This window comes from Apium graveolens, chromosome 6, assembly GCF_009905375.1.
Source record: "Apium graveolens cultivar Ventura chromosome 6, ASM990537v1, whole genome shotgun sequence".
Lineage (NCBI taxonomy): Eukaryota > Viridiplantae > Streptophyta > Magnoliopsida > Apiales > Apiaceae > Apium > Apium graveolens.
Genome location: NC_133652.1, coordinates 243,264,705 through 243,278,149, shown reverse-complemented (window position 1 = coordinate 243,278,149; position 13,445 = coordinate 243,264,705). Strand labels below are relative to the sequence as shown.

Below are 13,445 nucleotides of genomic sequence, written 5' to 3'. Positions count from 1 at the left end.
CTTTATAATGGATGCAGATTTAATAATAGTAACACATTCTCAGAGTTCAAGTGGAAGTGGGAAGGGGCAAAATTCAGTACCAAGGTCTGTCTTGTAAAAAAGCTAAAATGAGATATATTATTGGGGGTGGATTGGTTATCAAGTTTGGGTGATTGTAAGTGTAACTTCAAGGATTATACACTACAATTCTATTGGGAGGAACATGTTATTAAACTAGAGCCAACCTCTATAACTGAGATACATCAGCTGGAAGAAAACTGGAAAGCTGCAGTTCCTCTATGGATGGAATAGTTTATTACCTCATATGAGGAAGATAAGGATATTGCTACAATAATTGTAGAAAGAGCTGTGGCGAATGAGGGACCTCAAGAGTACTATATCAACCAAGGGCTACTACATTTTAGAGGAAAGTGTGTTATTAGAAATAATAGGGGTCTCAGAAGGCAAATCATTGAAGAACTTCATGGAAGTGGGGTTGGTGGCCACTTTGGTAATAGGGCCACTTACAACAGAGTGCAAGAATACTTCTTCTGGTCTACTATAAGGCAAGCTATTGGAAGGTGGGTGAGAGAGTGTGAAGTCAGTCAGCTAGTAAAGCGGGAAAACACAAAATCTCTAGGGTTATTAAGGCCACTTGAGATACCTAATGAACCTTGGAGACATATAGCTATGGACTTCATAATTGAATTACCAAAATTCAGAGGAGTTGAGGTACTTTGGGTGGTGATTGATAGGTTCACTAGATATGGACACTTCTTGGCCCTGAATCACCCTATATATGTTAAATTTGTAGTACATGAATTCTTTGTTAACATCTACAGGTTACATGGACTGCCTGACTCAATTGTCAATGATAAGGATAACTTATTTTTTAGTGAGTTTTGGAAGACTCTGTCTAAAATCTGTAGCACAACGTTGAACTTAAGCTCCGCCTATCATCCTCAATCAGATGAAGGAATTGAGAGGGTTAACCAATGTCTAGAATATTATCTCAGGATTGTGACCTTCCAGAATTCCAAGAATTGGTCTTTATGGTTACACACCACTCAGAGTAATGGTATAACATTACTTTTCACTCCACTGTGAACATTACACCCTTCCAAGTAGTATATGGTATGAATCCTAAATATTTGGCACTACAGACTAGAGTCCATGTTAATCTTCAAGGAGTGGAGGAAATGCTGAATGAAAGGCAACAACAATGGACTCTATTGAAAGAATTGTTGGAAGCAGCTCAACTAAGGATGAATGTGGCTCTAAGGAAGAATGTGAAGCTCTCAGCCAAGTATTTTAGGCCTTATGAGGTACTGGAAAAGCTAGGACCTTTATCTTACAAATTGGCATTGCTAGAATCTTCTAGGATCCACCCCGTGTTTCATATTTCTCAGCTTATTTGGCCAGGGAAAGATTCACACTTAATTGCCTCAAGTAACTTCTCAAGGAACCTTTGACTTAAGTTCTTGAGACAGCCGTACAAAAGATCTATCCTCAAGAGCAACAAGATGGTGCACTAGATTTTAGTGCAGTGGTGATGATGCAATGTGGATGAAATTACTTGGGAGGATGAAGACCTGCTGGAATGTAATTTTTCAAACTTTATCCAGTCATGATGCCATGACTGATTTGAAGGAAGGGCAATTGTCACAATATCCAAGGCTTAAATCTCAAAGTAGTCACTGAAGTGAGGGTGACATATCAAAAATACCCTTCTAGTTATCGGGGTCTCGATGACACCACTCTAGTTGAGAGTAATGACTTCCCCGTTAGTCAAGGACGTTGACTTGACGGGAGACGTTACTTACTTAACGGCAAATCCAGATGGCACCTACATGGCAACAACTGTTAAGTTACGTGGCTTCCAAATAAGCAAAGCTGAGTTTATAACAAAAAAACAAGAAAAATAAACAGTCATAATCGATTAAAAACAAATTTGAGATAGAAGAGTGTGATTGGAAAATTGGGGGAAAAACCCTAAGTGAAGAACTCGTCTGAGAGAGTGCAATTGAGGGGCGAATTGGAAGAACATTGTGGGGGGGGGGGGGAGTGCGAATACCGTCACTTGAAGATCTAATACTGCAATCGAAGGTATGTTCGATTCCCTTAATTGACGAATCCTAGATGTATTGACTTGTATGTATCTGTAAGTATGTTGATATGTGCACATATATACATTTATATGTTATTTTTTGTTTTTTTCAGCATGTCTACTACTCCGTATCTTCACAACCATGGTGATTTTACCCCTCCTCCTACTATTACTTATGTTGGGGGTAAAACCGAGGTCATTACAGAGTTTGATAGTGATTTGATGTCCTTTCGTGACCTAGAAGATTTTGCCCAGAAATATGATTATGATGTGAATTCTCTTGTTTATTTTAAATGTGATGGGTTTAGTTTTAGTGAAGGTATCAGGGTAATATATGACGATGGTTCTGTGAGGGATTTAGTTGATTTGTCTAAGCCGTATGGTAGGATTGATTTATATGTAGATCATTTTAACCTTGATGACCTAATTGATGTTCCGCAAACCCCTAAACAATGTAAAATTAAAACTGTGCATGAGGAGAACAGTGTGAGTAGAATGATGGAAGAAGAAATAGTTAGGGATAATAGTGATAATGGGGATGATACAGATGATTCTTATGACCCTGAGTACAGACTTGCTAAGGATAGTGAGGAATCAGATGATGATGATAGTGTATGCCCTGATAATATTTGTGACAGTGATGATGAGTTGCATACCATTAGGCAAAATGCTAAGAAATTTAAAGATAAAATGTATAATGCTATGAACATACCAAACAAGTCCCCTAGTGAAGAGTCTGCTTATGATTCTCAAGTTTTGAGGTCTCTCTCATCCTCAAGTGAGGATGAGAATGCAAGAATTGGATATGTTGGTCCACCTAATCCCAAGAAAAGAAGAATCTTGAAAAAAAAGGGTAGTACTAAAGGGGTACCTAGGTTTGAAGTAGGACAAAAGTTTATTAACATGGCTGAGTTCAGAGATACTGTTAGGAGATATGGTGTGCTTGATAGAAGAGGGGTCCAATTCATTACTAATGATGGTAGAAGATGTCAAGTGTCTTGTGAGGCAAACTGTCCCTTCTACATTTGGTGCAGTAGGGACAAGGATAGTGAGACTGTAACTGTAAAAACACTGGTTGACACACACTTGTGCACTAAGCCATACAACAACAAAATGGCAAATGTCAAGTATTTGTGTGAAGTTTTTGGGGATAGGATCAGGAAGAACCCTCAATGGTCATGTAAGGAGATGGCTGAAACAATTAAAAATGAACTGGAAATTGAGGTTCCTAGAATTAAAGTGTTGAGGCTAAGAAAAATGGCACTTAAAGTTTGGATGATGACAGTGATGCTAGTGACAGGGTTGCAGAGGAGGTTTGGAAGTTGTTTGAGGATGACTACTTTCAAGGCAATGAAGGAAGTCAGAAAAAGATGAAGTTGGTGACAGAAGTTGAAGCACAAGAAGATGCACAGATGGTTGAGCTTGGAGATAATGAGCCCTTGGCCTCTTTCAAGAAAATTCCAAGGAAGAAAATGCCTTTGGTTAAAGGCCAAAATGCTGATGAGTGGTCTAACAGTGGCAAGGATTATGTGAGGTTCAGTGATGAGCTTAGAGGCCCTGTAGGTACAAAGACAGTTTTCATGCCAACACCTGGCTTGGTGCCTTTCAGACCACCTAGGGCTACACCACCTGCAAACACACCACCTCCTAAACCAGAGCAGAGGCCAAGGGCTGCAGCAGCCCCTAGAAGTTATGGTTTCAGACTCAGCACTGAGTTAAAAAGGTTAAGTGGCTTCAAGAATACTGCAGAAGATCCAATTAACCTAGGGGAATGAATTTTTAAGTAGTGTTGCTTTTGGGAGTTTTATTTAAGCCAATTCTATTAAGTCTCTCTTGAACTTGTTATTGTTAAGACTGTTGCAACTTTTGTTTAAGTATTTGGTATCTCTTAAGACTGATGTAACTTATGTTTGTAAGACTTATTTATGATGAATGGTTTCTATTTTGCAATTTGGTATCTGTTATATTATTTTTCAGTTATTATCATGGTGAAAATGACTATCTAATTTGTCCCAAATTATACCAAAAGGTGGTCCATATGACCTGTTCATTGATTACAACCATTACAAATGCATTCAACCATACAATCTATTCAAACCATTACATTCACTACTCCTAACTACCATTACACATGCATCTTTACTGCCATCATAAACCAACTAATTCATATTCATTACAAATGCAGCCACCATCACAGCAAATAGCACACACAACTTGAGTTGTTTTTTCATCTTTTTCTTCTCATCCTCTAACTGACTTCTTGCATCAATCAACACCTTTCTTTCCTCCTTCAAAATCTTCCTTTTTTCAACACTTTCCTCTAAGTCTTCTTGAACAAGTTTTAACTTCTCCTCCAAATAAATTCTCCGGTGGTTCAAGTGAGTTATCACTTCCATTGATCTAGGGCAGAATTCTTCCTCAAACCATTGAAAAAAATGGCAGCCTTCACCTTCCTACAATTAACAAATTTTAAACATTATTTACAACAATAAAAAAACATAAAAAAATCAAAATATTACCTTTGGTATGGCACAAGTATAGAAACGCCTTCCCGGATTTTTTAAAGTCCATGAAACACATGTTCTAGCTCGTCTCCCACAAAAACACATTTTGTATTCTTACTTCTTCACCGACTGCACAGAGGAGGAACTATCCGCACTTCTACCCATGGGTCTTTGATACTTAGACATATGAGTAGCAACTATACTGAAGGAATTGGGGAGAAAATCACAGGATTTTGATTTGTGTTCATTCAACTCTAAGAACCCTAGTTTATATATGTATAAGCACTATGACATATAGACGTTGCTATTTAGCCACGTCAACAGACTTTACCGTTACATCCATGCTGTCCAAACCATCTCTGCCACGTCCACTCTCCCGTCAAGTCAACGTCCTTGACTAACGGGGAAGTCATTACTCTCAACTAGAGTGGTGTTATCGAGATTCCGATAACTAGAAGGGTATTTTTGATATATCACCCTCACTTCAGCGACTACTTTAAGATTTAAGCCCAATATCCAATATTAGTAGTACTTTTGATATATAGGCCTAATAGTAGTAAGGGTTGGCTCAATAATAGCAAGGGTAGGAAAATCTTTTTCTTGTGTATTAGTACAAGGAGTACTATAAATAAGTGGACAGTTGTAATATGGGGTTATTTTGATTATTATGAGAAAATGGAAATCATTTCCACCAACTTTCTCTTTCTCTCTCTATAACAAAATTTCAAATTCCGTTTCTTCTCTCGATATCTCTCCCTCCCTCCCTCCCTCCCTACCTATCTCTTCTATACTCTGTTAACTTGATTATCTAGCTTAACTCTCTGTTAATTAGCTTGTATTTGCATCCTATAAATAGAAAACTTCAAAAATATTCAAATATTAAAAATCTTAAAACACAGTTCCTGTCATATGCTGACCAGTGTTCCATTACAGCAGAAAATTTTCGGGCAGTTTGTATGGGTGAGAAGGGAAAAGGGCGCTATAGCAAGCCCTTGCATTACAAGGGTTCAAATATCTATGTACTGGATGACCGTGGATATATTGTGGGAGGCGCTATCATCAACCAAAACGCTGATGAAGGAGAATGTATGTATCATGTATGCGGGAAACTTCAAGAATGAGAAGGGGAGTGTATGTATTATGTATGCGGCAAATTTCAAGAATGAGAATACAGTGAAAAAGCATGAATCATGAACCTTGTCAATGATAACTACTATTGGAGGAAGCATCGAGTTTATGCATTTTTACAACTGCCAATCACATTGTTTTGCTGTGTGTTTGGGCAACTTGTAAAAGGCATGAATGTAGTGAATGCGCTCAATAATTGCACTAAAAATCCGGTAGCTATTTAATATAAATCATAAAAAAAAATAATTTTTAAAATAATATATTAAAAATTTCATATTAATTTTGAACAAACATAAAATAAACAAAACAACTTATATTACAGGTTATCCAGCTTATTAGCGAAGCAGGTACTAGCTATACACAATCATGTACCAGCTATACACAATCATCAAACTGATAGACCCTAAATTAATGTCTCAATTTCAGGAATCGAGAACTAAATATCAAACAATTATGTTGTACGTAGCTCAATAGTGAATAACCACGACATTGAACTCGACTACAGCATTCATACCATCATAACAGTAAGTTGTAGCCGTAGCAATTCCCCGTGACAGTCGAAAAACACCAGAACCACCAACGATTGACATCTCACGATGGGCATGCATTACCGGATTCCGTCCCAAAATGCTCAAAGTGCTCCCATTGTGCTTCCCATTTGTGAAGACCCAGTTCAGTGTCATAAGAAGACTTCTCTCATGTTGGTCAGAAAACCCATAAAATCCCTGTGCTCGACCGACCAATTTCGACGTGGGTTCGGGTCCAGTAGTTAACGGAGCATCCACCATCATAGTTAGCCCAAATAGGCTAAGTGAATTGAAAGTAATGTTGGACTGAGCTACTTGTACAGCAGTTATGGGTTTGGCTTGTGCGTTGTCATGGAAATAGAAATGAAGTTTTGTGATTTTTTGCTTTCTGTTGGCCAAGTTTTTGAACCATAACTCGACTTGTTTAGGATCATCTTGGAGGCTCCCATGGACCACTGTGAGGATGTTGAGAAGGGCTGAACAAAGAAGTATAACTAGGCTTAGATTTTTCATTTCTGTCTATATGTATTCTTCTTATGATAGTTGGATTGAATGTACTATATATGATTGAAAAATGTATGTATCACTCCCCTTTATATAGTAACATCATTGAATCTATTTTGCATGGCGTGTTGGTTTATATCACACGTCATCAAGAATAAGGTTACTGACAAATTCTTATAGAAGATAGATTAACCTGACTTATACTCGTATTCAGTTCCGCCAAAACTAGAGCCCTGAGGTTGGTTTTCTCTTGGTTTGCAATTTCCATGTCCTGACAGTTGGATGCTTCTTTAGGATGTAACTATTTACATTATCCTAAAAGAAATGTCAACCAATAGACAACTAGATGTCAACCAATAAAAAATTATATTAAGTGATTCAGAAAAAACAGCTTCAAACTGTGGTTTTGACACCATTGAATTTAGAGGTAAATAAGTACTTAATATGATATCTTTATAAATGATATTTGATATCTTAACAAGTATTTTGAAATGCAAAATAATTATAATTTCAACTATTAATTTTCAAATTAAAGTGTTTTTGATCCAAATTTTTTATTTGATATTAATGTTAAATATAAAAATTATGTATAAATAAATACACCTCCAAATACATGTTAAAAACACAAATATCAATTAATGGTGAGGTAGCATTTTGAGAGGCAGTATTAGCAAATATATCATGTGTAGGAGTTGACTTCAAAATACCATTTACAATGGACTATTCCAAATAAATTTTGAGAGTCTTAGATTTTTTTTGTTAAGTTTTAGGAATAAATAAATGTCATTACAGGCAAAAGCAAAATTTAATGATAATTTGGCAAAATGTCCTATAGGTACCTATATTTACTAATAAATAAACACTACAATAAAATAGGCCAATTACGACGGCAAACTTGCGACGGAAAAAAAATGCGCGCCCAACTTACGACGGAAAAAAGTAAAACGTCGTAATTATTTACGACGAAAACCAAAACCGTCGTAAGTTTAGTATTTTAATAATAAAATTATGCACGGCACGATTAAAAAAAATGAAAATTATTTGAAGTTGCGACGATTTAAACATTTCGTCGGAAGTTAATTATTTTTATTAAAATTTTAAATTGAAATTGGATAAAAAATATTCTATCTAAATTTACAACAAAATATTTGCGACGGAAAAAATCGGATCGTCAAATTTACGAAGGAAATTAAAATTCGTCGTAAGTTATCAAATTGGGAAATTTAAATTTTTCCCTAAAAAATTTGGGGGGAAAATAAAATTAATTTGAAATTGCGACGATTTGAACATTTCGTCGTAAGTTAAATTTTTTTATTAAAATTTTAACTTGAAATTAAATAAAAAAATACTTCATCTAAACTTACGACGAAATATTTGTGACGGAAAGTATTGGAACATCCAATTTACAACGGAAATTAAAATTCGTCGTAACTTATCAAAGAGGGAAATTTAACCTTTTTCCTAAAATTTTGGAGGTAGATTTGACTTTTCTCAAATTTTCTGCAGATAATAATTTATGACGAATTCTGTCATAAACTAGCACATGATTTTTAATAATTTCAATTTTTCAAAAATATTATTTCATTATCCAACCATATTGATGTCAACATTTATTTGTTTGCGTGAAATTTGAAGAATTTTAGAAAAAATTAAATATTTTGATAAAATAATTTAATATGAAACATTGATTATATGACTAATATATATATATATATATATATATTGTTATCCATACGGTTGGATTGATGAAAAATATTTTTAAAATAATCGAAACAGAAATTCAGAACTAAACACTAGTTAGTTGTACTAGTTAAACTAACGCTTGACTGTTAAAATGACAAACCAAATAAATTTATTATGATATAAAATTTTAGTTATATCACTAATATATATATATATATATATTGACATCCATACGGTTGGATCATTTAAAAATATTTTTAAAATAATCGAAACACCAATCCAAGATTCAACACTAGTTAGCTATACTAATCAAACTGATGTTTGACTGTTAAAATGTCAAACCAAATTAAATTATTTTCATATGAAATTTTGTTTATATCACTAATATATATATCTATTGACATCCATATGGTTGGATCGTTGAAAAATATTTTAAAAATAATCGTAACACTAATTCAGGATTCAACACTAGTTAGCTGTACTAGTTAAACTGATACTTGATTGTTAAAATGTCAAACCAAATAAAATTATTATGATATGAAATTTTGGTTATATCACTGATATATATATATATATATCTGTTGACATCCATATGGTTCGATCGTTGAAAAATATTTTAATATAATCGAAATACTAATTCAAGATTCAACACTAGTTAGCTGTACTAGTCAAACTGATACTTGACTGTAAAAATGTCAAACCAAATAAAATTACTTTGATATGAAATTTTGGTTATATCACTAATCTATATATATATTGACATCCATACGGTTGGATCGTTGAAAAATATTTTTAATATAATCGAAACACTAATTCAAGATTCAACACTAGTTAGTTGTACTAGTCAAACTGATTCTTGACTGTTAAAATGTCAAAACAAATAAAATTATTTTGATATGAAATTTTGGTTATATCACAAATATATATCTATTGACATCCATACGGTTGGATCGTTGAAAAATATTTTTAAAATAATCGAAACACATATTCAGGATTCAACACTAGTTAGCTGTATTAGTCAAACTGATGTTTGACTGTTAAAATGTCAAACCAAATAAAATTATTTTGATATGAAATTTTAGTTATATCACTGATATATATATATCTATTGACATCCATACAGTTGGATCGTTAAAAAATATTTTTCAATATAATCGAAACACCAATTCAGGATTCAACACTAGTTACTTGTACTAGTCAAACTGATGCTTGACTGTTAAAATTTCAAACCAAATAAAATTATTTTGATATGAAATTTTGGTTATATCACATATATCTATTGACATCTATACGGTTGTCTCATTGAAAAATATTTTGAAAATAATCTTAACACTAATTCAGGATTCAACACTAATTAGCTGTACTAGTCAAACTGATACTTGACTGTTAAAATTTCAAACAAAATAAAATTATTTTGATATGAAATTTTGGTTATATCACTGATATATATATCTATTGACATCCATACAGTTGGATCGTTGAAAAATATTTTTAATATAATCGAAACACTAATTCAAGATTCAACACTAGTTAGCTCTACTAGTCAAACTGATGCTTGACTGTTAAAATGTCAAACCAAATAAAATTATTTTGATATGAAATTTTGTTTATATCACTAATATATATATCTATTGACATCCATACGGTTGGATCGTTGAAAAATATTTTTAAATAAATCGTAATACTAATTCAGGATTCAACACTAGTTAGGTGTACTAGTCTAAGTGATGTTTGACTGTTAAAATGTCAAACCAAATAAAATTAGTTTGATATGAAATTTTGGTTATATCACTGATATATATATTTATTAACATCCATACAGTTGGATCATTGAAAAATATTTTTAATATAATCGAAACACTAATTCAAGATTCAACATTAGTTAGCTATACTAGTCAAACTGATGCCTGACTGTTAAAATGTCAAACCAAATAAAATTATTTTGATATGAAATTTTGGTTATATCACTAATATATATATATATATATATATATATATCTATTGACATCCATACGGTTGGATCGTCGAAAAATATTTTTAAAATAATCGTAACACTAATTCAGGATTCAACACTAGTTACTTGTACTAGTCAAACTGATGAGAATTGTTGTATTCAATATGAAGAATATTCTAAATCTTAATATCTTAAAAATCCAAATTTGAATCCGTTAAAAGTATAATATAAAAAATATATGTAATATTAATTTTAATAATATATAATTATTAAATTTTATTTTGTTATCTTTTATAATTTTTTATAAAAATTATTATATAAATAATAATATTATGTTATGAAAAGTGTTTCCAGATTTTTATTTTCTTAAAACTATACTAGCTGCGCCGCAGGAGCCACACATTATTAGGGTTTTATTCCCAATCAACATATCTCTAAGTTCTGAGATAGAAAATGAATCCAAAAACTCAATCAAATGAAGCCACACTCAGCATCAGCAATACCTCTGGTAATAGTTTTACTAACATGGGTTTTGTATAATATTGGGTATTTCTTAGTTATGTAATCGATTTTAGTTGTATAATCGACTATTTTGGGTATTTGGGTGAGTAGTTTTTGTTTTCTTATCGATTTCAGTTGTCTTATCGATTTCAGTTGTATATTCTCTTTTTCGATATTTTGTTTGTTTCAGTGATAATTGTTTTGTTCAATTGGTGATTATAGTTGTGTTGGATAGTTGTATAGCTGGATATTTGGGTTAAATCTATATTGTTTTACTGGCTTATGAATGAGATGAACTTGACTGCTTGAACACCATTTTAAGATGTTCTTTTTTTCAACTGTTTTTTGCTCTGAGATCTCAGGGAGGCAGAGAAGGACAAGACTATGAAGAAACATCTCTGTATTAGGAAGATTTCACATTACTCCATCTGAATTGTTCACCCATTTGCAAAGTATCGGCATGGAATTATTTTTCAGGTCTGTCAAGAGGTGTTTAGTCTGAGAGCTCATCTCACGGTCACATAAATTGTCAAAGTAATGAAAATCCAGTGAATAGTGTACTAAATTCGTCGTAAGTTATCAAAGAGGGAAATTTAAATTTTTCCCTAAAAAATTTGGCGGGAAAATAAAATTAATTTAAAATTGCGACGATTTGAACATTTCGTCGTAAGTTAAATTTTTTTATTAAAATTTTAACTTGAAATTAAATAAAAAAATAATTCATCTAAACTTACGACGAAATATTTGTGACGGAAAGTATTGGAACATCCAATTTACGACGGAAATTAAAATTCGTCGTAAGTTATCAAAGAGGGAAATTTAACATTTTTCCCAAAATTTTGGAGGTAAATTTGACTTTTCTCAAATTTTCTGCAGATAATAATTTATGAAGAATTCTGTCGTAAACTAGCACATGATTTTTGATAATTTCAATTTTTCAAAAATATTATTTCATTATCCAACCATATTAATGTCAACATTTATTTGTTTGCGTGACATTTCAAGAATTTTAGAAAAAATTAAATATTTTGATAAAATAATTTAATATGAAATATTGATTATATCACCAATATATATATATATATATATTTTCATCCATACGGTTGGATCGATGAAAAATATTTTTAAAATAATCGAAACAGAAATTCAGAACTAAACACTAGTTAGTTGTACTAGTTAAACTGACGCTTGACTATTAAAATGACAAACCAAATAAATTTATTATAATATAAAATTTTGATTATATCACTAATTTATATATATATATTGACATCCATACGGTTGGATCATTGAAAAATATTTTTAAAATAATCGAAACACCAATTCAAGATTCAACACTAGTTAGCTGTACTAGTCAAACTGATGTTTAACTGTTAAAATGTCAAACCAAATAAAATTATTTTGATATGAAATTTTGGCTATATCACTAATATATATATCTATTGACATCCATATGGTTGGATCGTTGAAAAATATTTTTAAAACGATCGTAACACTAATTCAGGATTCAACACTAGTTAACTGTACTAGTCAAACTGATGCTTGACTGTTAAAATGTCAAACCAAATAAAATTATTTTGATATGAAATTTTGGTTCTATCACTGATATATATATATATATATATATATATATCTGTTGACATCCATATGGTTCGATCGTTGAAAAATATTTTTAATATAATCGAAATACTAATTCAAGATTCAACACTAGTTAGTTGTACTAGTCAAACTGATACTTGACTGTTAAAATGTCAAACCAAATAAAATTATTTTGATATGAAATTTTGGTTATATCACTAATATATATATCTATTGACATCCATACGGTTGGATCGTTGAAAAATATTTTTAATATAATCGAAACACTAATTCAAGATTCAACACTAGTTAGTTGTACTAGTCAAACTGATGCTTGACTGTTAAAATGTCAAAACAAATAAAATTATTTTAATATGAAATTTTGGTTATATCACTAATATATATCTATTGACATCCAAACGGTTGGATCATTGAAAAATATTTTTAAAATAATCGAAACAGATATTCAGGATTCAACACTATTTAGCTGTATTAGTCAAACTGATGTTTGACTGTTAAAATGTCAAACCAAATAAAATTATTTCGATATGTAATTTTGGTTATATCACTGATATATATATATATCTATTGACATCCATACAGTTAAATCGTTAATTTTTTTTTAATATAATCGAAACACCAATTCAGGATTCAACACTAGTTACTTGTACTAGTCAAACTGATGCTTGACTGTTAAAATTTCAAACCAAATAAAATTATTTTGATATGAAATTTTGGTTATATCACTAATATATATCTATTGACATCTATACGGTTGGATCGTTGAAAAATATTTTGAAAATAATCTTAACACTAATTCAGGATTCAACACTAATTAGCTGTACTAGTCAAACTGATGCTTGACTGCTAAAATTTCAAACCAAATAAAATTATTTTGATATGAAATTTTGGTTATATCACTGATATATATATATATATTGACATCCATACGGTTGGATCGTTGAAAAATATTTTTAATA

The 13,445-nt window shown here is 31.8% G+C and overlaps 1 protein-coding gene across 1 annotated transcript; it reads right to left on the bottom strand.

Moving 5' to 3' along the window:
• Positions 1-6,185: 6,185 nt before the first annotated feature.
• On the bottom strand, positions 6,186-6,758 carry LOC141665835 (dirigent protein 22-like). The gene has a single exon (XM_074471820.1). It carries the CDS (start codon positions 6,756-6,758, stop codon positions 6,186-6,188), a length of 573 nt encoding a protein of 190 aa, XP_074327921.1.
• Positions 6,759-13,445: the final 6,687 nt, after the last annotated feature.